General features: G+C 46.6%; 1 protein-coding gene across 1 annotated transcript in view; it reads right to left on the reverse strand.

Moving 5' to 3' along the window:
• The window catches only part of CUX2 (cut like homeobox 2), a 200,838-nt gene that overhangs the window by 84,639 nt on the left and 91,997 nt on the right, over positions 1-24,202 (reverse strand). Inside the window, exons 2-3 of the mRNA XM_044921106.1 lie at positions 14,873-14,983; positions 11,165-11,212 (exon numbers count right to left, since the gene is read on the reverse strand). Coding sequence (XP_044777041.1) covers positions 11,165-11,200 — 36 coding nt within the window. The 5' untranslated portion in view covers positions 11,201-11,212; positions 14,873-14,983. The remainder of the gene's footprint in view (positions 1-11,164; positions 11,213-14,872; positions 14,984-24,202) is intronic.

A 24,202-nucleotide genomic window follows, 5' to 3' on the forward strand; every position in this document is an offset into this window, starting at 1 on the left:
CCCCCCCCCCATGTTGTTCAGTATTGACCAGCACATCGCTGGTTATTTCCCTGTGTCTGTCTCCTCCACTAGATGGTGGCTTCTAGGGCAGAGCTCCTCAAACATTAGAATCACCAGCAGAAGCTTTTAAAATCCTGATGCCCAAGCCTCATACCAGACCAAGAATGCCAGCCACTCTGGGGTGAGACCCAGATCTCAGTGTTTTTTTTTTTTTTAAAGTCCTCAGGAGATTCCTCTGGGCAGCCAGGGTTGAAAGCCAGTGGGCTGGTCTAAGGCTGAGCATCTCAAACTTCAACATGATTATGAATCACACCAGAGGACTTTGTTCAACTGTAGATTCTGATTCAGGAGGTCTGGGGGAGGGTGGGAGGCTGAGACTGCCTTTCTACTGAACTCCCAGGTGATGCAGATGCTGCTGGCCCATGGACCACACTTTGAGTGGCAAAGCCTTAAATGAAAGATGCTGCTGTCAGTGAGAGGGAAAGATTTCCTTTCTGCTTGGTGACCACGTGGCAATCTGCCTGTCTCTCCCTCCCACCGATAAACCGATAAACACAGTGGGAGTTACAAGAACCCATTCTACAGAGCAGGAGACTGAGGTTGGTGAAGTGACCTACCCAAGGCACACAGCCAAGGAGCAGTGGTGGGACTTGGACTTGGTTTTTTGAGACCCCAAATCCAGTGCCTTTGCCTTCATTAGCTGCCTGACTGAGGCCACTCTGAGTATGGGGATTAAATGGACTTGAACCTGCATCTAGGCCTTTCCTTTCCCTCGCTGTGTGACCCTAGATGGGTTTCTTAACCTCTCTGGGCCTCAGTCCTGACGCTCAGGGCACAGGGAGGGGTAGACTGTGATACTGGATGCTTGAGGGCCTCTTGCAGGGCTCCCCTCATGGAGGATACCCACATCCAGGAAGGTTCCTTTTCCAGTACCTAAACTTGGGGATGACACTTCAGGGGCCCCACCCTGGCAACAACCCTAGGGGGTCATGCAGTCCGGCCCTCTGCCTCTCAGCTAGATCAAAAGGAAGGCAGGAGTGGGGCCATTCTGGGTGCAACTGCGTTTTGCCTTGGCAGCATTCAGCTCGTCCGTCATTAGTCAATATACTGCTGGAGGATTTCAGAATCAGAACATTGCCATAGCCACGGTCAGTGCTTAGCCTCCAACAGGGCTCTCAGCTTTCTTTGCACCAGTCATTGCTTTAAGCCTTTCTGGCTATAACCTCATTTGATCCTCACGCTTACCTTATAAAGTACGTATGAGTCCCATTTACAGATGAAGAAATCAAGGAACACAGAGAGAAAAATACCTTGCCCCAGGTCACACAATTAGCAAGTAGCACAGCAAGGATTTGAACCCAGGCTGTCCCTAACCACTGCACATATTGCCTTTCAAATAATTTATGTGCAAGATACCAATGTGCCACGTCCCCCAATGTACTCTGAGCTCCCCAGGGCCAAAGGCCCTGTCTCTCTTGTTCCCTGCTGTGTCCCTAGCGCCCTGAACAGGGTCTGCACACAGTAGAGGCTCAAGAAATAGTTTTGGAACGAGGGAATGAGTGGGCTGTTTTAATCTTGCCCATCCCACATCCTGGCCACGTGAAACTCAATCATAGCCATGATTATCAGTGGCACCAAGGGGTGTGCGTCCATCTGTCTCTCCTACTAGGCTGTGAGTGCCATGAAGACAGGAATAGAATCTGAGGTGCTCACTGCCATATACCTAGAGCCTGGCACTGACCCTGGTAAACAGCAGGTGCCAAATAAATGTCTGCTGTAGAGTGAAGTTCTCAGTGGAACTGAAAAGGGAAGCAAGGGTGTGCATATGTTTCAGGGGAGCTGGCTGGAGAGCAACGACACTAAATAATCATGATTCTATGGTCCCGCCTCTGGGAGGTTTACACCACATCAAGCATTTTATCTGCATGGATCCCTGGGAGGATCCCTATTTTATGTTTATATTTATTACCATCCCTATTTTATAGCCAGGGAAACTGAGGTTTGCCGAAAACCCTGTCAAAGGACAGAGATGGGATTTGAACTCAGGTCTGTGCAACTCTTGGCTTATGTCATTTCTACTCCACCAAGGGCGCCTGATGAGTAATTTGTGTTCACCTCACTATCAGCCCTTGGCACAGTTCCTGGCACACAGCAGGTGCTCAACTATTTTTTGAACATGAGTGAATACTTATGCTCACCACCTCATGCTCAGGCACATAGTAGGCGCTTGGCACATAGTAGGTGCTCAACAAACATCTACTGGATGGTCGCATGAGTGACTGTGGGAATGGCCACATGTCCCATGCTGGCGTGGTGGGCTAGCTGTTGCAGAAGCTTCTGCTTTGCTCCCTGCCACCCCCCCGGCAGACACGAGTGCTAAGAGACACTTGGCTGACAGTGCCACAAGATGGATGCATGCCCGGCGGCCTCATCTCCCCACCGACTGGCCCCTCATGGCCTTCCATAATGCAGTCCATTAAAAGCCTTGTAAATTTTCATACACGAAAGCCTACCATGGCGTCAGCATAGACTAATTGTTGTTAAATGTGCGGGAATGTTACCGCCATGCCGCTGGAGTGATCACTCTTCCCAGCCTGGCCCAGACGCCGACCCATTCCTCTGTAGGCGGAAAGCTTACAACGTTTGCACAAGGCCAAAAAGCAATTCGTGTCAAAAAGATCAATAATATAAAAATAAAGCATGAGAATTCTAGTTAAAGGGAATGTCATATAAATATGTGGTTCACGTCCATGATTCCAAGATTAAAAAAAATCAATCAATATCGTTCTTTAGATGATGTTATTTCTAATGAGAAATACCCGGAACAACTGCAAATAACTGCTTAACTGGGGGGAAAAAAGCATTAATAATTTACTTTATAAGGCATATGATACCAAATGAAAGAGGATTGCTGCTGGTTCTTAATTTGGTTGTAATGCAGCGTGACAGGTTCAATGACGCTTTGGTGGGTTCTTAATATTAAATTTGGAAAGATGTTCAGCTCATTTTAAGTTTTACCTCAAGCTGGGCAGGGTAAAGCCAAAGGGACAAGACCCGTTATGGGAGCCAAGGAGACTTGCACCATCAAGGTTATTAAGTCATCAAAGAGGAGAGGGTAGGGAGTGTGTGTGCATGTGTGCAAGCCGGGGGCAGTGGGAGGGACAGAAGTCTTCATTGCATCTTGCAAGTTATACCCTGTTTACTGAGCAATTATTATATGCCAAGTTCTGGGCTGGGTGTGCAGACCTGGGTTTGAATCCCAGCTCCCGTTATGGGTCAGGCTTCCCTGGTGGAGTCTATCTGAAAAAGCTCAGCAAAGTCACATCTGAAAGGTATGCGTCTGGCTGAGTGATGAGGTCCTCCCCAGCCCTAACCACCTGCAAGTGTCCAATTTTAGCCCTCAATCTAGAATCTATATCCTCAGTGCTTCCTGCACTCCCAGGCCTCTGCTCAGCCCTTCAAACTGAGGTTTGAATCTTCCATGCTCTGCCCTGTTGGTGAAGAGCTGTGTGAGCTTAGGCAAGCAGCCAATCTGTCCGAGTCCCAATTTCTCACCTGTAAAAGAGGACGATACCAGCAGCACCTCTCTCACCATGTTGCTGAGAGGTAGTGATGCGTGAGAGACTTTGCTAAAGTCTCAATAAACTTTGCTGGCTGCTGAGCCTCAGTGACCTCACCTGAGAAATGGGTAAGACCAGAAACCTACTCATGGGGCTTGCGGGAAGAATAAACATGATGACACAAGTCTCAGCTCATCCATTTGGAATGCCGATTTATGTTCAAGGAGCGCACACACTATGTGCTGGGCTTTTTTCCTGGGGCTTTTAAGTATCAACTCAATTAACCCGCACATCAATCCTCTGAGGTGGGTACTATTATTACCTCCATTTAAAAACAAGAAAACTGAGGCCCAGAGAGGTTAAGTGACTTGCCCAGGGTCACACAGCCAGGAAGAAGAGAGCTAGGATGCAAGTCAGTGCCAACCTGGCTCCAGAGCCCATGCGTGCCCCCAGTGCTTGTCTTTCCCAGTGGGTTCAGCTGGTCAGCGAGGCCATTTCTCCCTGTCTTGCTGGCTGGTCAGGACTACATGCATCTAATGTCATTTGTGGCCGTAACAAGCCTCATTTACAAAGGATGGTCATGCCTGTGCTAGGAGTCTCTGAGAAAGGGTAGTTTGGGGAGCAAGGGAATTATGACATCAAAGATAGCTGGAAGAGCAAATAATGTAAAAAGACCAAAAAAAAAAAAAAAAGGCCCGGAAATAAAATTTCAGCTCAAAGGAAAGGGCAGGAGTCCTGCAGGTACATGCAGAACAGGAGGGGAGCACAGGGACCAAATTACAACATGCCATGCAGGGCTGACTAGGGGATTGTGGCCCGGGCAGGCAGAGACATGTCTGTCTCAGGTGATTTGAGCTGTGAAGAACCCCTCCATGCCTTTCTCAGGCAGCTCAGCTGCAGGAACACGGATTGACCTCCTCGGAATCTTGTTCCTGGGTTAGGACCTCCTTCCCTGCCCATGACTGCCTGGGAGGGAAAAAGGGATACTCAGTGTTTGGGGCTGGAACAGATGGTGTAGAAGTCAATGATGACTTCAGGCTTTGGGCACTGGTTGGAGGTGGTGAGCAGGGGCTCAGGTAGAGGGTACAAGGGGACAGTCTCCTCCTCTCAGTCATCTCTGAAAGGCCAAGCGCACCCTACCCCCTGCCATCTGATTAGTCGTTGGAGGGATCCTATTGAAACCTGAATCTGACCTAGTCTGCTCTAAAGTCTCCTATGGCTCCCACCTAATTCTGAGTCACAGCCAAAGCCCTGGAAGTAGCCCCAAGGCCTGAATGATCCGGCGCCTGTAAAGATGACTTATGCTAAGTGTCATGCTGGGTAAGTGTAAGGGCTGTGCTGTGAAAGGTGGCGGGTGTGGGGAAGTTGGTTAGGGAGGGCTTCTTTACTCCCTGAGGATCTGACACTTGAAAGGAGTGAATCAGGTAAAGAGAACAGCAAATTTTCTGCAGGACTCTGAGGCAGGACCAAGTTAGGTAGTCTGCTGGCTGAGGGGAGACGTAGGCAGGGGCCAGAGAGCGGCGGGGCCCACTGGCTTGGGGTTTCTGCCCTAAGGACTTTCATCATCCTGCACCACCCTCCTGGGTCTGAGTCCATGCACCTTCACTTCCCTCCCGCCGCAGGTACAGACCTGGGCACTGGATGGGTGCTGGCCACCTCCTCTGTGAGCCCTGGTTTCCTCACATGTGAAAGAGGGTAATCACAGAACCTCTCCCTAATAGAGATATTATGGAAAACACATGACATAACCATTAGAAAGTGTGCAGCATATAGCAGACGTGAAAGAAAAGTCACTTTGGGAGACTTCTCTAACAAAGGAAAGGCCCACCTTTAGTGCCAAGGTTGGCTGCTTACTAACTGATGATAGTGGGCAATGAGGTTTTAGTGTCACCCAGATCAGGAGGCAGCACTGTGGGCATCATGGACCGGGTCTGATCAACCACAAGATCCTGGCAGGCAGATGTGGGCAAAAGAAGGAATTTCCAGCTGTCTGCCCATCTGAAAGTGAGAGGGACTGGACTCAGGGTAGACAGTGCTGGGCACCTTTGGCTGGGTGAGGCCTGCAGGGAAGGTTCTGGAAGGCTTCAAACTATGGCAGGTCATAATATCTTACATCTCTGACCATTGTGGCACCCCTAAACCCATGTAAATCAGGGGGGACAAGTGTCTCCATCCCACTTTACAGATGGCACAATAGAGGATATCTGACTGGATTAGAGATAGATATATCTATTTGTCAGTTGATTGACTGAATCATCAACTCACCCAACAAATATCCACTGAGGCGGAGCTGTCAAGTTGGAGGGCACGTGCTCTGCTTTGCCACCTAGAAGACCCATAGGGGAGGCAGGGAGACTCCATCTTTTTCTTTCTTGCAAATCTCTATTTCAACACTACCTCTCTGTTCCTCCATAAACAGACCTTCCACTGGGTCTGCTCTAGACTCCCTTGAGCCATTGGGGTTTGTCTCAGAGTTGTGCCTCAATCCCATCAGAAGAAACACAAAGGAGAAGAGACAAAATCTTCCAAGCTGTTGACACTCCCCACCTCCCCAGATGCTCGGGCATCTGCAGGGCAACACCAGGCACTTTCTTCCAGGAGCACCCGGCACTCTCCCTCTGGCATTGGGGCAGGGGCGGGGGAGGCTGCACTCTCCAGAAATGGACACCTAAGAACTTGGTGCTGGGGGGAAATGTTTCGAGAAGGCTGAAATCTGCTAAAAGGCTGAGGGAGGGGAGCCGGGGGTGGAGAAGAAAATGGAGGAAAAAGTGGAAGAGAGGAGGGGAGAGGCAGAAGAGAGCTGAGAATCAGGGGAAAGAGGGGAAAGAACTGGCACTCTGCAAATCCTGGCTATTCTGGTGATCTATTGCTGTGTAACCAGCCACCCCAAAACGGAGTGGCCCAAAGTGATTACTTATTATCTCTCATGCTTTTGTGGGTTGATGGGGCTCAGCTAGGTAGTTCTCTTGTCCTCTCTCAGGTGGTCACAGCCAGGTGGCAGCTACAGCTGCAGTCGCCTGATGGCTCGACTGGGCTGGATGGGCAACATGGCTCCTGGACTCGTGCTGGGGCCTTGGTGCTCCCAACCCGTCTCCTCCGTGTGGAGTCTCATCTCCCAAGGCCTGTCCATACAGGTTGGGCTGGAAGAGGCAGGAGGCAGAACTGCCAGTCCACTGAAGGCCTCCACCTAGTACTGACAGAGGGTCACTTCTACCACATTCTATTGGTTGAAGTGGACACAGGCCCAGATTCAAAGAATGGAAACACAAATTCCATTTCTTGATGGGGGAATGCCAGACACAATGCAGTTATGCAGGGGATGGGAGGTATTGTGTGAAGCTCGGCAAAGAAGAAGCTCTGGGAGGAAATCAAGAGGCCTCCCATGAGCTCTTGACATGACGGGACATTATTTTGATCACAGGGACTGAACCTCTAGTGACATTCCTTAAGGGCAGCGATGATTTCTCACCATCTCTGGACCTTCCACAGCTTTCACTTGGAGCCTGGCACATAGTAGGTGCTCCACAAGTATTTGTTAAGTGGACCTGTGAGGCCCCCAGTAGAAAGGCGGCCCTTCTGGGGCTGACACAGATACCTGCCCACCCCCACATCAAGAGGCATCTATTTGACTGCCCGGTCGTGACCTTCACTGTGTCCAGCATCTAGAACACCACCTAGTATGCAGTAGGGCTTCCGTAAAGTTTTGTTGAGTGAATAAATGACTGCAGGGATTCAACAGATGATGAATATGTCTCTTATAAGTGGCACCTGGGTCTCATCTCTAAGCTCCTAGAGGGTGGTCATGCTGCCCAGACTCCCTTGGACCCTGAGAGGACAGAGAGAGAATATCTTTGCCCCATGCCACCAAACACACCCACCACGATGAGAATAAACGACTCAGCAGTCACTTGACAGAGGATCTCACCGAAGCTCATGCAATCCTCTGAGCCGTCACGAGGAAACAGCAGAGACATGAAGTCACCTGCCAAAGTCACATAAGCTTGTCAGTGTTTGGGTGGGACTCAGACTCTGGGTGTTAGACCCTGCGTGGTCAGAGGAGGCATCAGCCCCCTTGGTTCCCAAACTGCAGTGTTTCCATCAGGCCCAGGTTCAGGTGTCTGTTCTGACTCAGTCAAGGGGTTTTCTATCATGCAGGCCACATCCCCTTCCTGGTGGAAGAAGAGGGAAGCAGAGAGAAAAATATCTTGCAGTGGGCCTGCCGTCTTCGTGGCTGGGCCAGTACACACACTCCTTAGAAAAGTTTCACCTCTGGTTTAGCATAACAAAACTTTTAATTTAGATGTTTTCATCTCTCTCTCCAAGTAAAAATAAGTTTAAAATAATGACTGTAATAAATGAAGGTAATTAATTGTAGTTTGTTCCTTTACTGTCTAGTCAGCTTAATTTTACCTTTTCAACTAATAATGAGAAAATAATTTTTGTGCTCGGAGGGTTAATGATATGTAACTGCGAGAGCTGCTAATTGCATGTTGCAATCCATCCATCAACAACCCCATCTGTGCGACTTGATTATGTTTGCTAAATTATTGCTTTGAATTATCTTTCATAAAGCAACTTTTGTAATTAGCGGGGCTTTCGTCTTGCTCTTTTCTCTGCGCGCAAGGATATTCAAACTTTGGCCATTTCAAGCTGTCTCCATTAAGCCACCTTCTCTGGCTGTCTTTGTTTCCCTGAGCAGGGGGAATCAAGACTGTCCTTTAAGCAATCAAGGCGGAGAGAAAAACCTTCCTTGATTCACAGCAGGGTAAATTCACTTCCTCTCCGCACCCCTCCCACTAGCATGCGCGTGCACACACACACACACACACACACGTGCGCAAAAAAGAAAAAAAGGCCCACATATATACAGAATGAAAAGATAAAAAGGATACCCAGATTCTTTATATACCAGGGCTGGTGGAGTGAAATTAAGGAATGAACTTGAACATGTTATATTTCAACAAGAGGCCCACACTGCGGAAGAAGGAATGATGGGTACGATATTCAGCCCTGGCGTTTTATGGGCTACTTTATGTGACTTGAGACAGTGTTTGCCTCAGGGAATATTCCTGGGAGGTGATTAATGCCCACTTGGGAATCCTCAGCTCTGAGCCTGGAGCCTGGTGGATCACGAGAGGGAGTGGCATAAAGAATGAACCCTCATTAAAAAAATTAAAATGAAAATCAAATTTGGATTATAAACGGCTTGTGCATGAGCAGTTTGTTCTGGACGAAGAAGATGCTTTTTATTAACACCTTTCTTTGGCAGCGTTTCTCCCTGGAGGCGCAGGGAGGGACATGGCGGCCACGATGGATTAGTCAATAGATCATGAGGAAAGCAGGGGTTTCAGGAATAAAACTCCAAACAAATCTAGTCTTTTTGGTACATTAAAGGGACGATGGAAGGCCCTCTTAAGAAAATTAACGAAGTTCTTCGGAGATCCTCAGCTATTAAAACAGTGTGAATTCAACATGCCACAAAAATTTGGAAATGAGAATTCAGCTTTGTCTTCCCTTTTGGACCCACTAAAACTTTCTCTCCCTCAGTGAGTTACTGAGTACCAACTGTGGGCCAGACACTGGGTCAACTGCCTCCACCTTTAGTTCTTTGAATTCTTACTGTTAACTTCATTTGCCAGGAGGAAAGCTGCAGCTCAGAAAGGTTAAGGAACCTCTCCCCAGCCACACAGCTAGGTAAACAGCAGGGCTGAAATTCAGGCCGGGCCTGTCTCAGTCTGATTTGCACATGCTTTCTGCCATGCTGCACTGGGGTATTCTTTGGATCATCACCCAAACGTAATGTTGAACTCTTTCTCCTATTGAAAAGATGATGTAAGTCACACCTGTTTCCTTCAGGGATAGAAAGCCCCCTTCTTTTGGAGAAAAGTTTTGAATATCTACTTAGGAAAGAGGTAGATTCCAGCCCAAGCATAGCACAGGCCCTGGAGGTGACTGATAACAGGAATAATAAAATAACCAGGACTACTAATATAAAGCAATGTTCTAAGAACTCCATGGGTATTAACTTTGTTCTTCCTCAGTCATGACCCTATGAAGGAGGTATAATTATTACCCGCTTTTATAGACAAGGAGACAAAGGCACAGAGAGGTTAAGGAACTTGCCCAAGGTCAAACAGTGAGGAACTGGCAGAGGCAGGGTTCAAACCCAGGTTGGCTCCGGAGTCTGCTCTTTATCGCCCGGCAGCTCTCTGTGTGCCAGGCATTACATTATACTGCTTCCCTGCATTACTTCTCAGTCCTTAAAGCAACATAAAAAGATTGAGTGTGTCTTTATTCCCATGAACAGATAGGGAAACCGAGGCTCTAAGTGGCTTAGAGAAGCTCTGTCCATACCAGCCCAAGCAAGGGAACAGCTGAAAAAGTGACGCTCAGTGCCTGTCTGTGGGCTGGGCAGAGGGATCAGCTGCCTGAGAGGGCTTGTGTACTGAGAACCCCTCATGGGACCAGGGCCTTGCAGATGGGAACCTCTTTTTTAAAAACACAAAGCCATGACAACAAATTCCCAACATCATTGGTCTTTCTGGTTTGTTCCCCCCACCCCCACCCCACCCGGCACCGTCCCCTTTCAGCTCAGGCACCTCACAACCAAATCAATCAATACCGGATGGCCCTATAAATAAATAAGCATATCAGTCAACTCAATAATAAAATGAAGGGATGAAAAATATGGAAATCAGCGACATTTGTGTAAATCCAGTTATTGTTTACTTTAATATTGCCTTATGCGCTTACGCGGTTCCAAAGAGACAGATTTAAAGTAATGTGGCGCTTGGGGGATGACAGACTTAAAATGCGTCTCCACCAGAGAGCTCGGAGAAGGGCCAATCCTTCCAAGGTCCTGCCTGAATCCAGGGGAGACTGAGAAGAGGCCCCCTGAAGATGGAACATTGACAAATGGCTTCCCCTTCTGCTATCCTGCCTCAGTGTAACTCCATTCTCTTCCTCGCCTGCCTCCCTTGCCAGCAGGACAAGTGGACATTCTCAGAATCCTGGTCACAGAGTCAAGCCAAGAGGAGAAATGGGGGAGGTTCAGCCCCATGACAGGGCTCCAGGAAGGCAAGAGAAACAACTGGCTAAAGACAGCTCAGCTGCTGCCGAAGGAAATAGGGCCCGATGGGTTTTCAGGAGAGAATGTCAACAGTGTTAGTTTTATACTCAGATGGTGGGTCAGTAGAGAGGATTTCAGGGTGGGCCGGTAACTGTTTGGACTTAATCTGCAAGACTGCCTTAGAGAATCAAAGCTGAACAGAATGCACAGCAAAGGTCACTGAGTTCAAACCTCTTCATTTTAAAAATGGGAAACCAAGCTTGGAAGGTGAGGCGGTTTGTTCAAGGTCACAGATATTGTATATAGCAGAGCTGATGTAAGGCTGGACAAAGTCAAGGGAGAGGGAGAGAGAGAACCCATTCTCATCATGTCACCACTGGCTGATCTGGAAAGAATGGGGTGGAGTTTGTAATGGGGACGGGCATGTGTTCTCCCAAGCTTCCAGAGGCTGCCGGCTTCCTCTGGCAACTTCAGGTGGGATAGGAGAGGGAAGCAGGGAATGTTTTTGTGACATGCCATAGGCCTTGGGTCTTACCTCAGCTTGGAAACTTTTTAATACAGGAGCCACCATCTCTCTGATTTCCTGAAAAAGAGATCAGCGAAGAGTTCACCACAGTGCCAGGTGGGATACCCCCGTGGCCCCTGCTTGCAATGCACTGTTGTCCCCCAGGCCAGCATTTCCCAAAAGTGTCCCGTGGGACATGCACTCCATGGGATTTCACTGGGGTTTCTCATATATACACCTACACACAGACACACGCACATGTACACACACATAGGGTGCCAAGCCAAATCAGCCTAGGAAATAAAGTCCAACATCAAGTTTCTTCCCTGTGGGACTTTTAGTATAATGCACATTGGGAATTTCTGGAAGAGGGAGGAAGGAAGGAACGTTTCCCAAATAGATCTGATCATGGAATGTTTTTTATGCAAAGGGCTCATGGGACTCGTGGTGCATCAGGCGACTGACTCTTGCTGAAGAAGTGGGCTCGACTCTCCACACCCAGCAAAATGTCATCAAAGTCCCTTCATAAAAACCTTCTGTCCTTTAAGCATTTGCTCAGGGCTGTCTCCTTCAGGTGGCCATCTCTGTCTGCTTTCCCACGCAACTGCCCTTCTCTGGCAAACACCCCATTCTGCATTTTAGCAACATCACTTCTATACTTGTCTCTCCTTCCTCTCCAGAATGTGCAGTTTCTGGCACCCCTTTGGTGCCCAGCTCAGAGGAGGGGCTCTGTAAATGTTTGATGAACTTTATGGTAGTGGGCTGTCTTCAGAAGGGAGCCTCTTATTTCTGGACCCTAATTTCCTCACAAGTGACCTTGGAAGTTCTCAGCCCCAAGGGCTTCCCTGGTTGGCTCCTGTGAGTTCTCCCTAGCATGCAAGAGGGAGGCCTTTTAGAACCTAGTGTCACCAAGATTCCAAACCTAAATGCTTCAGTTTTCTCTCAGACCCACTGGTGACTCCATGACTGCTGTCAGTCAGGTCCCATAAGAAACCCCTGTGGAAGGAGGAGCTGAGAGGGGCTCGAGAGTGTGGGGAGAGAGGGGACAGTAGAGAGAAGCAGGAAAGGAAGACGTGGGCACAAGAATACATATGTTCAGGTAAAGAATAAATCCCTTAATTATGAAATAAGGTTGTGCTTCTGTCCCTGAAAATGATCCCTCTTCTGGGTCCTGGGTACACCTCCTCACTGATTGGTGTCTTCCAGGGCTCCTTGGAGCTGGTGATATACTAATGGTATGTTTGGGATCTTCAGGAGGGACATAGGGAGTGCGTGTGAATCTAGTGGATCTGATCACAAGGAACTATGGGTGCATAGGCTGAGCCATGGAAAAGGAAATGCATGAAAACCCAGGTCCCAGGTTGTGAACTCAAATGCCCGCAGAGGCTGGGGCAGGGGGAGTGGACACGAGGGAGGCGGGCTGAGAGGCAAATATCTGGAAAACCCGAGCCCCCTGTAATGGAGGTAGCAGCTGCTTGGCTCCAGCTGGTGACTGCCATGTGGGCATGGAGCCCCTGTCTGACCAGATCCACCAAAGAGTCTCAAAAGATACTGGAAATCTTGGGTTTTGGGTGAAATCTTCTGAGATGCTAGATGTTGGTAACTTACTGTAAAACCTGAACGACTTTACAGACCAAATACAACGTATCAGCAGGTTAAACCTCAAGTCCAAGTTCAGGAAATGTTAGTGATGGAAGGGGCCTCAGAAATCATCTCTCCAGCCCCCTGATTTTCCAGAAGGGGAGACCAAGGTCCTGAGAGGGACTGGCTTGCTCAAGTCCGGCAATGAGTGAGTGGCTCAGCTGGAATTTGAATGCAGGTCAACAGACAGCCCAAATAAGCTGGCTGCACAATACCACACTCAAGGGGATTCAAATCTGAGGGCCAAGGGTGGGGGATTGGCAGGACTTTGGACCAATGCTGACCATTTCTAGAAGCCCCCTGTCCTGTATGCTTCACCTTTGGGGGTGAAGTTGAGCATAGGCACCAGCGGGAGGTGAGCTGGGCACCAGCCAGATGATGTTCTTAAATAAAGCCTTGGCATGACTCTCCCAATCAGGAGACACTAGTTCCAAAAATGAGAATTTTCAGAGGCGCGACTATAATAGGAATGGAAACTTATTCCTCCTAATTACATAATTGCATAATTATGCAGTATTAAAATTATGTAAGCTGAACTTGGAGGCTTAAAACCTGGCCTGGATTTTCCTCATCACCTGGGGGCTCCCATGTGGCCTGGGAGAGGAGGATGAGATGGAGGGTCTGTGCTGACCAAAGAGAAGGCACGTAGGGCTGGGAAGATCTAGGGCTGCTTCATCTCTGCTTCCTACAGAATGGAGAGTCAGAGGCAAAGCTTCTGGTACCCTCTTTCTGGGCAGAAAATCAGTCTAAATATCAGGCTGTTCTCTGTTCTAAGAAGGAAGCAAAGGACACTCAGCATCACCTAGGCCTTCTTAGCTCCAGGGGTCAAGCCCAGGACTTGACTTGGCCTTTTTGAAGCCACGACATGGGAGACACTTGGATCTGAGATTTTCACTCCTTCTCCAAGCATACCCTCCCTCAGCTCTCAAACCTAAGATTCCTTTCATACTTGCTCCATGGGCAAGTTCTAGCTATAGTCCACTTCCCTCTCTTGCCTTGAAGAACCGAAGACACTTATCACTTGTGAGGAGGATTTCACAGCTAGAAGACTCAACCCCTCTTTGCTCATGTAGCCCAATTCCTGGGTAGGCCTGACTCTTCTCCGTCTTTCCATGGCCTCCTTCTCCATCAGCAAGATGGTAACAGGACCCCTGGGTGATTCTAACAGGCAGAGTGGGATCAACATCTCCAGGTCTGATACTTCCAGAATGCCAGATGCTGCCCCACCCTCCTCCAAGATCCAGGCCACCTGAGTAGGTTAGGACAGAGAGGTCAACTGTTAACCTCTGCTGACCACAGAGAACCACAGTTGGCTTTGGGGACAGTCAGGTTTTTTTTTTTTAATCTGTTTCCCAGTGGCTCTGATGTGTCACATCCTTGGTAACATTATATGGAATCAGAGGGCTTTTTTTTTTTTCCTATTTATTCCATCTTTTTTTTTTTTTTTAAATCTGAGCAGCAACAGGGGGCCTGATAGAGAAAGTAAAGGAATTAACACATTCACCCCTGTAAAGAACAAAAACATGTCCATTCTAGTCTCTTCCCCTGGGGGCTTGAGGGGGTGGCAGGATGGGACTGGTCATTATCTGGACCACCCTCATGGCAGCTGGGAAAGACAGAGCTGGTGGCTGGAGCTGCAAGGCAAGGGTGAAGGGGAAGAATGAAGCCTGTTTATGGCAGTGGGAGGCAGTTGCAGAGGAGATTGAGGGAAGGCCCAGAGGGTAGGGGAGCCTATAGCTGTCCTCTCCCAGACACCAATGGAAAAGCAAAATAAAATCAAGAACCCTAGACAAACTGTCTTTGCTGTCAAGGCCAAGCATTTGACTAAAGATGAATATAGGGGGAAAATGGATGTTTTAGGGAGCCCTCAGAAACAATGACTTCAATGGAGAAGTGTCCTGCCCTCACTTTAGATAGCACTGCTGAGAACCACTATACCAAGAAACACCCAAAGGTTGGGGGCTTTAATTTCTCTTTGTGGCTAATTAGCTTCTTTTCTTGTTAGTCACTTATGTCTACAGTTTCCAAAATATAGTTTGAACAGAGAAAAATCTGCATTCCTACTGAGTTAATTCTATAACAGCAAATATACTGTACCTCAGGTACATTTTTCTTAAATTCCCGGCGGAGTTCAATTAAATGTTTATGAGAATGTTCACTCTCCTCCTGCCGTGCAGACAGCTCGGAAGCGACGGAATTAAGCTCCTTCTGAAACAATAAAAAAAAAAAAAAAAAAAAAGAGAGAGAGAGAGAGAGAGAGAGAAAAGAAAAAGATTTTTTCCCCCTCCTCTTCCTTTTTAATCATTGTACAAAACAGCATTCTGAACAAGTTTTCTTAACTCACAAAGCTGAGAAAAGACAGGATATTGACTCCTGGCACAAATGAATAATTTACAAAACGGGATGCAACTGAAAAAAATCCAGGACAGCTTTTTTTGCTCATCGGAAGATCAATAATCTCCCATAAAGTTGGGTGGAGTTGGTTTTTTTTTTTTTAATCTCTCCCCCACCCCCCTGCCCCACCTCTTAAATTTCCAAAAGAGTGATGGCATAAGCTTGTCAGTAACTGTAGAAAACATCTCCAAACCGTGTCAAAATAGTAAAGTGCGGCATATTGTATGGGCATATTATAGTGTAAGAAAGTGCTGTCGACAGCTTTCATATATCAGAGGTGGGAACTGTTCCAACTATGACTTACTTACACTTAAGGGTTCATAAATACGCCTTTTACGATATAGATGGCTTTTTAATTTCAGTAGATTTTGGAAAAATGAAGGTGCCAATAAGAAGCAAGCTGACCTTTTGTGTATCCTGTAGTAAATCATTTAAGGTTCACTTCAAGTATAAGAAATATTTCACTGAAGACTCCTGGATTCAGAAGAAATGGTTTGGAAGGTACCTTGCTTGCTTATGTGCAATGAAAGCGCCAGACCAGGTTTTTACAGGACGTACCATTGAGGGGAAAAAAGAGAGTGAGGGATGGAAGGGGGGGCCCCTCCAGCTTACACACATCACAGACAGGGTCTGCTGGTTGTACATGTATATTTGATCACCCCTCTCTCAGCTTTCTTCGCTTTAATGGTGGCAGTCTCACAAGGGGAGTACAATTCACCATGAGTTGTGATGGGTTTCATTTGCATAATTCAAGAAATGCTCTGTTTATGTGGTCTGCTGCTTTCTTGCACCATCCCGAGATGGGCTTTTTTTCTGGACCATAACTCGAGGAGCATTTCTGTATATATCACCCGATTATATTTGCAGCAATCAAGCCCCATAATTTCCTAAATCCGGTGATGCAATAAATTTCTGCAATCAGATTTATTAAAAACACACACGCAGATGCAAGAGTGTATTTCTAGGGTGAACTCTTTAATCTAACATATGTATGATGAGGCCCGGCACCGTGTTGAAAGACCCCATTTGTCATCGCTAATACGCATTCATCTTGCACACACAATGAAACACTTTTACCATTAGATAATGAAATAAAAGTACTATTAACCCGCAGCAAATCCTTTTCCCTGTAAGAGACGAAATGCATGGTAATTGTCTTATACCATGTCTGAGTCGGTAAATCTGCTCTATAGCAGTTCACCATAGCACCATAAACCTCATACCCATCAGAGGCTGGAGAGCCTACCCCAAGCTCAGCATAAGTGTCTCTGCCTATGGTGCCTTAGGATGAAATTGACAAGGGAATTTCTATTTCTGGAGATATGTCTAACCTCTTTGGAGAACCACAGGACTAGGAGAGAGAAGGTCAAGGCATAAAAGTAGCAATTAAAATAGAGGGGCAAGGGAATCAGAAATGTGGTGCTCTCCAAGGTGCTGACGTCAATTCTATGGCACAGCACTAGATAAACCAACCTGAAGATGCAGGCATTTCCAGAACAAATGCTCCATGGAATTTTAAGCCAGGTGAAGAAGAAGGTATCATTAGAGAGGAGAAACAGAAACAGTTTTTGACAGTCCACCAAAGTGACAGAAGAAAAAAGGGAGACTTCTGATTTATCATCATTAAAAAATAATCATAGTTTCCAATAAAGAAACTACAATCGACCACAACCAAAGTATTGAGTAACTAGGGAGAGGTCTGCAGCAAAAGGACTGATCAAAGGTAGACAAAAATCAACCAGGTGGTGTAGCCAGCTGGACAGAACCTCACTTGGCAGGAGAGAAGGAACTGGAATGTCAATGGTCAATGTGAGTTGTGATAAAATGCTCACAGATTTCCTTAGTTTTTCTCATCTGTCTTGGAGACAAAGATGTGATTTTTACATTGCTGCAGAACAAGCAGAACTGGGACTTGGGTTGACGTCACTTGGTTTTGGATTATCATGTATCTGACATTATGTTCTAATCTCTGGGACACTGCCCCTCCCCACACCACAGCAACCAATATACCTGGCTGGTATTGGACTTGGACTCCTCAGGTAAAACATCAAACCCAGGCCCTGAGAGGAAATTTCACAGCAGGATAAGTCCAGACTTGATGTGTTATACCAGACAATTATGCTGTATGACTACACTGGGTCCCTTCACCAGAACCTCCCAGGCTGCTGGTGGGTATAAATCTGTCTGCTGCAGACACAGCAGAAGCAACACCAGGCCAGGGAATGTCAGCAGACCCCCAGCCCCAAGCCTACTGTAAGCCCAGCTCATGGTGTCTTTCCCATTGAGCCATAGAAGAGCAAACAATGTCCATGTTCTTCTCAACTTTGCCTACTTCTAATGCTCATCCTTCAACCCTGAATTCTTGCCACATATCTATGGTCAGCTCACTAACAACAACATCATCAATAACAATAATAGTAAATAATAATAATAATTACCATTCCTTGGGTGCTTAGATGTATCGGGCATCATGCTAAGCTCCTTACATACCTCATCTCATGTAACAAACACATTAATGTGTCTGTTAGGTGATTCACGAAGGGACTAAGAAATAAATTACAGTCAATTCTAATAATTCAGGTGTGGATTATCCCCTTGGTGGATAGTAAAGGCAAAATTGTAATGCCCGGCTCTTCGTAGGACTGCTGCTCTACTTTCCCACTAGCTGGGGGATGTTCAGGGAGCTTGTTTTAAATGCTATAATTGTATAAACCATCAAGCACAGTACCGAGTGTTCAATAAATGTTGGCTTATATTATTGTTATTTAGATAAACTGAGAGCTCAGAAAACATCTCAGGTCTCATCATTAGATCAGTGATTCTAAGAGTTCTGGATTTCACAGGTCAATAAAAATATCGAAAGAAAAAGAAAGAAGAAAGAAAGAAAGAAAGAAAGAGAGAGAGAGAGAGAGAGAGAGAAAGAAAGAAAGAAAGAAAGAAAGAAAGAAAGAAAGAAAGAAAGAAAGGAAGGAAAGAGGAAGACCAACAGAGTATGGCCAAGTTTTACTGCATCAAAGAAAAACATTAAAAACTACTCCCTCTCACCCTAAAAGATAGGTATTTGAACATTAACAAAGCAAGAGGGCCAAACAACAGAATCAACAAGAGTCTTTTAAAATAAATACACTGGGGTTCTTGGGTGGCTCAGTCAGTTGGGCGTCTGACTCTTGATTTCAGCTCAGGCCTTGATCTTAGAGTTGTGAGTTCAGGCCCAGCGTTGGGTTCCATGCTGGGCATGGGGCCTACTTAAGAAAATAAAAAATAAAAAAATAAAAACACTTAAAATAAAAAAGGTCCCAGCACTATCTTTATTTTGAAGGAATGGAAAAAACTCTCATAAACATAAACCAGTACTGTTCTGAAGCTGAGTTTTAGAAGCGGAGTTTTAGAAATGAGTGTCTGAGCCACTACACACATACACAGCTAGCAGGGCCCTCCTTTGATGATCAAGCAGAACTCGGATCCTCTCCCACCCTGGCCCTCAGCCCCCAGCCCTAGGGGAGCCATGATTAACACAGCCCCAGACTTTGGACCAGGCCCAGGCCGGGAGGAGACTCATCTGATTAACCTGCCATCAGCAGCAGACAGACAGCCCGGAGCCCGGCGCAGACCATTCAAATAATGATCATCATAAACAGCCCATTTGCAACTAAAAAGAAATAATTTTAATGAGCTTGAAGCAGATGATGGATGCAGCTGAGGCTCGGGCCAATGCACAGAGAAAAAGGAAGCTGGGACTGAGCTGCACCCAGGACCAGGAGCAGCAGGAAGAAGCTGGGGTGGGATGGAAGGCTCTTCTGGGGAAGATGGGATCTACAGCTCTGCTGCTTCCCCACCGTAAGTGCCCACTGCCCAGCGAGTGCCCCTAGCTTTGAGAGGGTCTGCCATCAGTGTGCTGGGAAACCTTGAGACTTAGACCTCCAAAGCACTCAGAGTCCCAGAATGTATGAACCAGAAGGAAACTTTGGGGTTGTCCAGTCCATCATTGTCCAAACTTCAACCACACACACCCCTGTGGCATGTGTTTTGCCATATTGATATTCCACATGAATCACTATATAATATTTATCTTCAAATTGACTATTTCTTTTTGATTGAGACATGTATAGCTTTAAGTTCAACTTTAAGACTGAATTTTTACACCCTTGCAACCACTGCCTAGATCAAGATATAGAATGTTCATGTTCCTAGCACCTTAGAAGGCTCCCTTGTGCCTCCTTGTGAGTACATCCTAAAGGTAGCCATTATTCTGACCCTAGCATCATAGATTAAGCTTGCCTATTCTTGACCTTTGTAATAAACCTCCCCCCTTCTTTTTAACCTAAATAAGTACATTTGGAAAGGACACTTTTTTTTTTTAATCACTAGAGAATCCTAGGTCATAAACAGATGGCAGCCATTGAAATAAACTACAGTGGAAACAAAGCATTGTTATTTGTCTTTGTTATAAAAGGAGGTTGGTTACCAAATGCTAGAGAGATGTTAAAGGTAGTGTAGCACCAGACAGACTTTCTTCTTGTTCGAAGGAGAAGGAATGGAAGAGTACTGAGAAGGAATAAGTATTCCTCCTAACATGAGTCAATCCTTCTAAAGCCAGGTCTATTAACTGCTTATAATCGTCTCATGTCCAGCAGTCAGTGTATGTCCCACACTTCAAAATTAACTGAATCTGATTCTGCCATTTTACAGATGAGGAAACTGAAAACACAGACAGCTTAGACTACCTGCTCAAGTCACACAGCTGTTCCAGAGGTTGGATTTCCTCAGGGAGAAGGGTGGGTCTTAGGTGGGGAAGGAAAACTGTTGGTCATCTCCAGGGAGGCAGGTTGAACATTCTCAGTTAAACTGTGTCTCCCAAGCAGGAGGGAAGGGGAATCTTACAAGAACACTTGCTTTTGAAATTTAACATGTGATCCTAAAGTGTCAACTATGTACAAAACTTTGGGCTGGATGCTATGTTCTCACAGGAGAAACACATAAGACACAACCTGAGCTGTGTATATGTATGTCAGTTCCCCCATCATATTCGCACACTCTTCTCAGCTCCAAAGACAACCCCACTTTTGGGGGATTCAGACATGTCCCCCCAAAACCAACTCCGAGAAGACACCTTCTAAAAAGAATGCAGTTACTGTTGGGGATCAGGGCTTAAGGAAGTGAGGACCTCAGGTGTCACTGGGTCCCTGTCATCCCCTCCCATCTTCTCCTCTCCTCCTTTCCTTTCCAGCCAGACAATTCCTTGCAGGAATCCAAATGCACCAGGGTCTTCCAACTGCATGGCTCCACAGACTTCATTCCCTCAGCGCGGATGATTTCATTCTTTCTTTGTGACTGATCTTATCCTTTTGTCTCAGCTTAATGTCCCCTCTTCCAGGAAGGCTTCATAGACCTTCCCTTCCAAGTCCAGGCATCTCCTTTGTGCTCCTGCTAATCTTTTCCGATATTTGTTTGCCCTATCAGGAACTATATGATAAAACATTATTAGATTTTATTTTTTAAAGCCCTAGAACTTTGTCTTCAAATGAAATCTTACACAGAAAAAAGTTCTCTATAGACAATGAGAGCTCATAGCTAACATTTCTGAGTTCCTATTAGTATATTTATGCTAATATTTATGGAGTGTACTAAGTACTGTATGTACATTATCTCCTATAAGGATATGTGGCTGAAGTGATGGTGGAGATTCTAGTCCACGCCTGGAAAACCAGGATGAGCAGTCACCAACTCCCCCAAACACACACATGGAACTCTGCTTTCTCTTTACTGTAGGGAGGTCCAACCAGAGATGTTGGATCCTCATCCATCCATTCACCTGTCCGTCCATCCAGCCATGATCTTCAGTGTGCTAGGCATTAGATAAGGGGAAGGGCAATAATGAATCAGATATAGCCTATATCCTCCAAGAGCTCAGAAACCAAGGTAGACAAGCAAGGGCATAAATAATTCTGGTAAAAGGGGACAAAGGCCAGCATGTTGAGACACCATCTCCAGTGCACGCTTGGAGGAGTGAAACCCTAATATATCTCCTGTCTTGCCTCTGAGGGGTTATGGAAACTGATGGGGCAAGGGAGAGGTAGAATTTTACCTACCTCTTCTAATGTAATCACTGTGTGGTTCCCAACTTGGGCAGGGGCTGCCCAGTACCCAGTAAGGTGTTACCTAGGATGGAAGCCCTTTATCCCACATCCATCCAATCACCCATCCATTTATCCACTCATCCATCCATAATCCATCTATGTAATCATCCATCCATCCATCCAACCATCCACCCATCCACCCCCATCCAATCATCCCTCCAATTAATTACTGAGCCACAATTCTGTGCCAGGTACAGATATACAGAAACCAGCCAACAGAGTCCCTGTCCTGAAGAGTTTACAATGCAGTGGAGAAGACAGGTCGATTCCACCACTGTGTACCTACTAAATACAGTATGAGAAGTATGAAGAAAGTACAATGGGAACACAGAGAGCAAGGTGACTTCCTGTGACTGGGGGGGGAAGGGTCACCAAGATGGGAGTATTTGACCTGGGTCCAGAAGAATGTGTTTGTCAGAAGCTAAGCATCCCAGGTAGAGGGAATGGGATTATTGCAATAACCCCTACTGGTCCCTATTCCTGTCTTTGGTTTTTTGTTTTTTCTTGTTTTGTTTTTTTCTTAAGATTTTATTTATTTATTTGACAGGGAGAGAGAGAGAGAGCACAAGCAGGGGGAGCAGCAGAGGGAGAGGGAGAAGCAGGCTCCTCACTGAGCAAGGAGCCAGACTCGGGGCTTGATCCCAGGACTCTGGGATCATGACCTGAGCCGAAGGCAGCCGCTTAACCAACTGAGCCACCCAGGCGCCCCGTCTTTGGTTTTATTCTCCTTAACATGTATCACTATCAAACACACTGTGTACTTCACTTACTTATTTTATTTGTAACAATGAAAACTCCATAAGAACAAGACAGATTTTGGTCCTTTCTTCCTTATTATACAGTCACTGCCTAGAACAGTTGCCGATACATAGCATGCACTCCAGAAATGTGTGTTGGTCAAGTGAATGAATGAAAGAATGCTATGTGTCAGAAGCTCTGAAAGAGCCTGGTCTGTCTGGGAAACAATGATATAATTTAGAGCCCACAGACCTGCATCCAAATTCTGGCTTTGACACTTCACTAGCAGCATGACCTTGGACAAATGACTCAAACTTAGTTTCTGTGTCTGTAAAATGGGGGTAACAATTTGTGCCCATAGGTTTATTATAAAGATCCCCTGAGAATCAGATTGCAAGTAGGTAAAGTGAAGGGCACAATGTTTAGGATCTTCAGTGTTCACACTCTCCAATGAAATGTCAATCCCTTAGGGTGGGGACTGTGCCTGTCTCATTCACAGCTGTAGCCAGGGGTTCTAGCTCAGTGCCAAGTGCACAGTAGGCACTCAATAAACATTTGTGAACGAATGACTGTTAGCAGATATAAGCATGAGAAGTCCTTTGTGGCAGCAGCAAGCTGGGACCCTCTCTGTGCACGCCAAACGTCTCATTCTGCATCTCCGGTCCATAGAGCCATTCAGGGCTTGTCCATCAGAATCTCAGGCAAACACTGAGTAGCAGGGTTTCAGGGGATGCTGTGGGTCATGGTGGGAGTGACACCTGCAGAAGGGCCTCAGAGCCCAGCTCCAAGAGGAGGGTGCAGGATGACCTGGGGTGGAGGGCACATGCCGGCCTGCCACGAACAAGGAGACAAGATGGATGGCTCCGCAGCCTGCCGAGATGGATAACTGAGCCGCAGCTGAGAGACAGCCCAGTTACCAGAGCCATCCATCACTCCCTGCACCGTATGTAAATTTCAGATGCCAAGATGTATCGGGCCAATTATCTGAGGCTGGGGCAAGGGGTGGTGCCTAAGAGAAAGAGTTCCCTGCCAAGCTAGCTTTACTGCATTCCATCAGCTGGGCTGGGGGTGATAGACAGTTCATATTCGGGTCAAAGAGCCTGTTAAGGGGAACGTGGCCAAAACTTGAGGCCTGGGTGTGTGGGTGAGGCTGCCAACACTTCTTAGCAAACTCCCAGTGCAGTGATAACAATAATATAATAACTGCCCCATAGAAGGCTTACTATACATATACTAGGTCCATGCTAACTGGCACACAAAAGTTCATTTAATTCTCCCAACAGTGCTCAATAGTTCTCTATAGACAATGAGAGCTCATGGCTAACATTTCTGAGTTCCTATTAGTATATTTATGCTAATATTTATGGAGTGTACTAAGTACTGTATGTACATTATCTCCTATAAGGATATGTGGCTGAAGTGATGGTGGAGATTCTAGTCCACGCCTGGAAAACCAGGATGAGCAGTCACCAACTCCCCCAAACACACACATGGAACTCTGCTTTCTCTTTACTGTAGGGAGGTCCAACCAGAGATGTTGGATCCTCATCCATCCATTCACCTGTCCGTCCATCCAGCCATGATCTTCAGTGTGCTAGGCATTAGATAAGGGGAAGGGCAATAATGAATCAGATATAGCCTATATCCTCCAAGAGCTCAGAAACCAAGGTAGACAAGCAAGGGCATAAATAATTCTGGTAAAAGGGGACAAAGGCCAGCATGTTGAGACACCATCTCCAGTGCACGCTTGGAGGAGTGAAACCCTAATATATCTCCTGTCTTGCCTCTGAGGGGTTATGGAAACGCAGTGGATTCTCTAGAAACATCTGTTGGGGGAGCAAATGAATGGTCTGTGATGCAGGTGCCATTTTACACATAGTGCCTGCAGAGAGACACATAGTGCCTGCAGAGAGACACAGAGTACCTGCAGAGAGACACATAGTGCCTGCAGAGAGACACATAGTGCCTGCAGAGAGACAAAGCCAAGGTCACATGGCTGGGAAGTGGTATCATGGGGACTTGAACTTAAGTCTTTCTGGATTCTTTCCTCCAAATACTGACAGGGCAAACTCTCCCTGACCTGTCTGTCCTCGACAAGGACTCACGTGGTCTAAAGACCAGGAACATGGCTGGGCCTCTCTCTGTCCATCTGTCTGTC

Source organism: Neomonachus schauinslandi, chromosome 14 (genome assembly GCF_002201575.2).
Source record: "Neomonachus schauinslandi chromosome 14, ASM220157v2, whole genome shotgun sequence".
NCBI classification, from domain to species: Eukaryota; Metazoa; Chordata; class Mammalia; order Carnivora; family Phocidae; genus Neomonachus; species Neomonachus schauinslandi.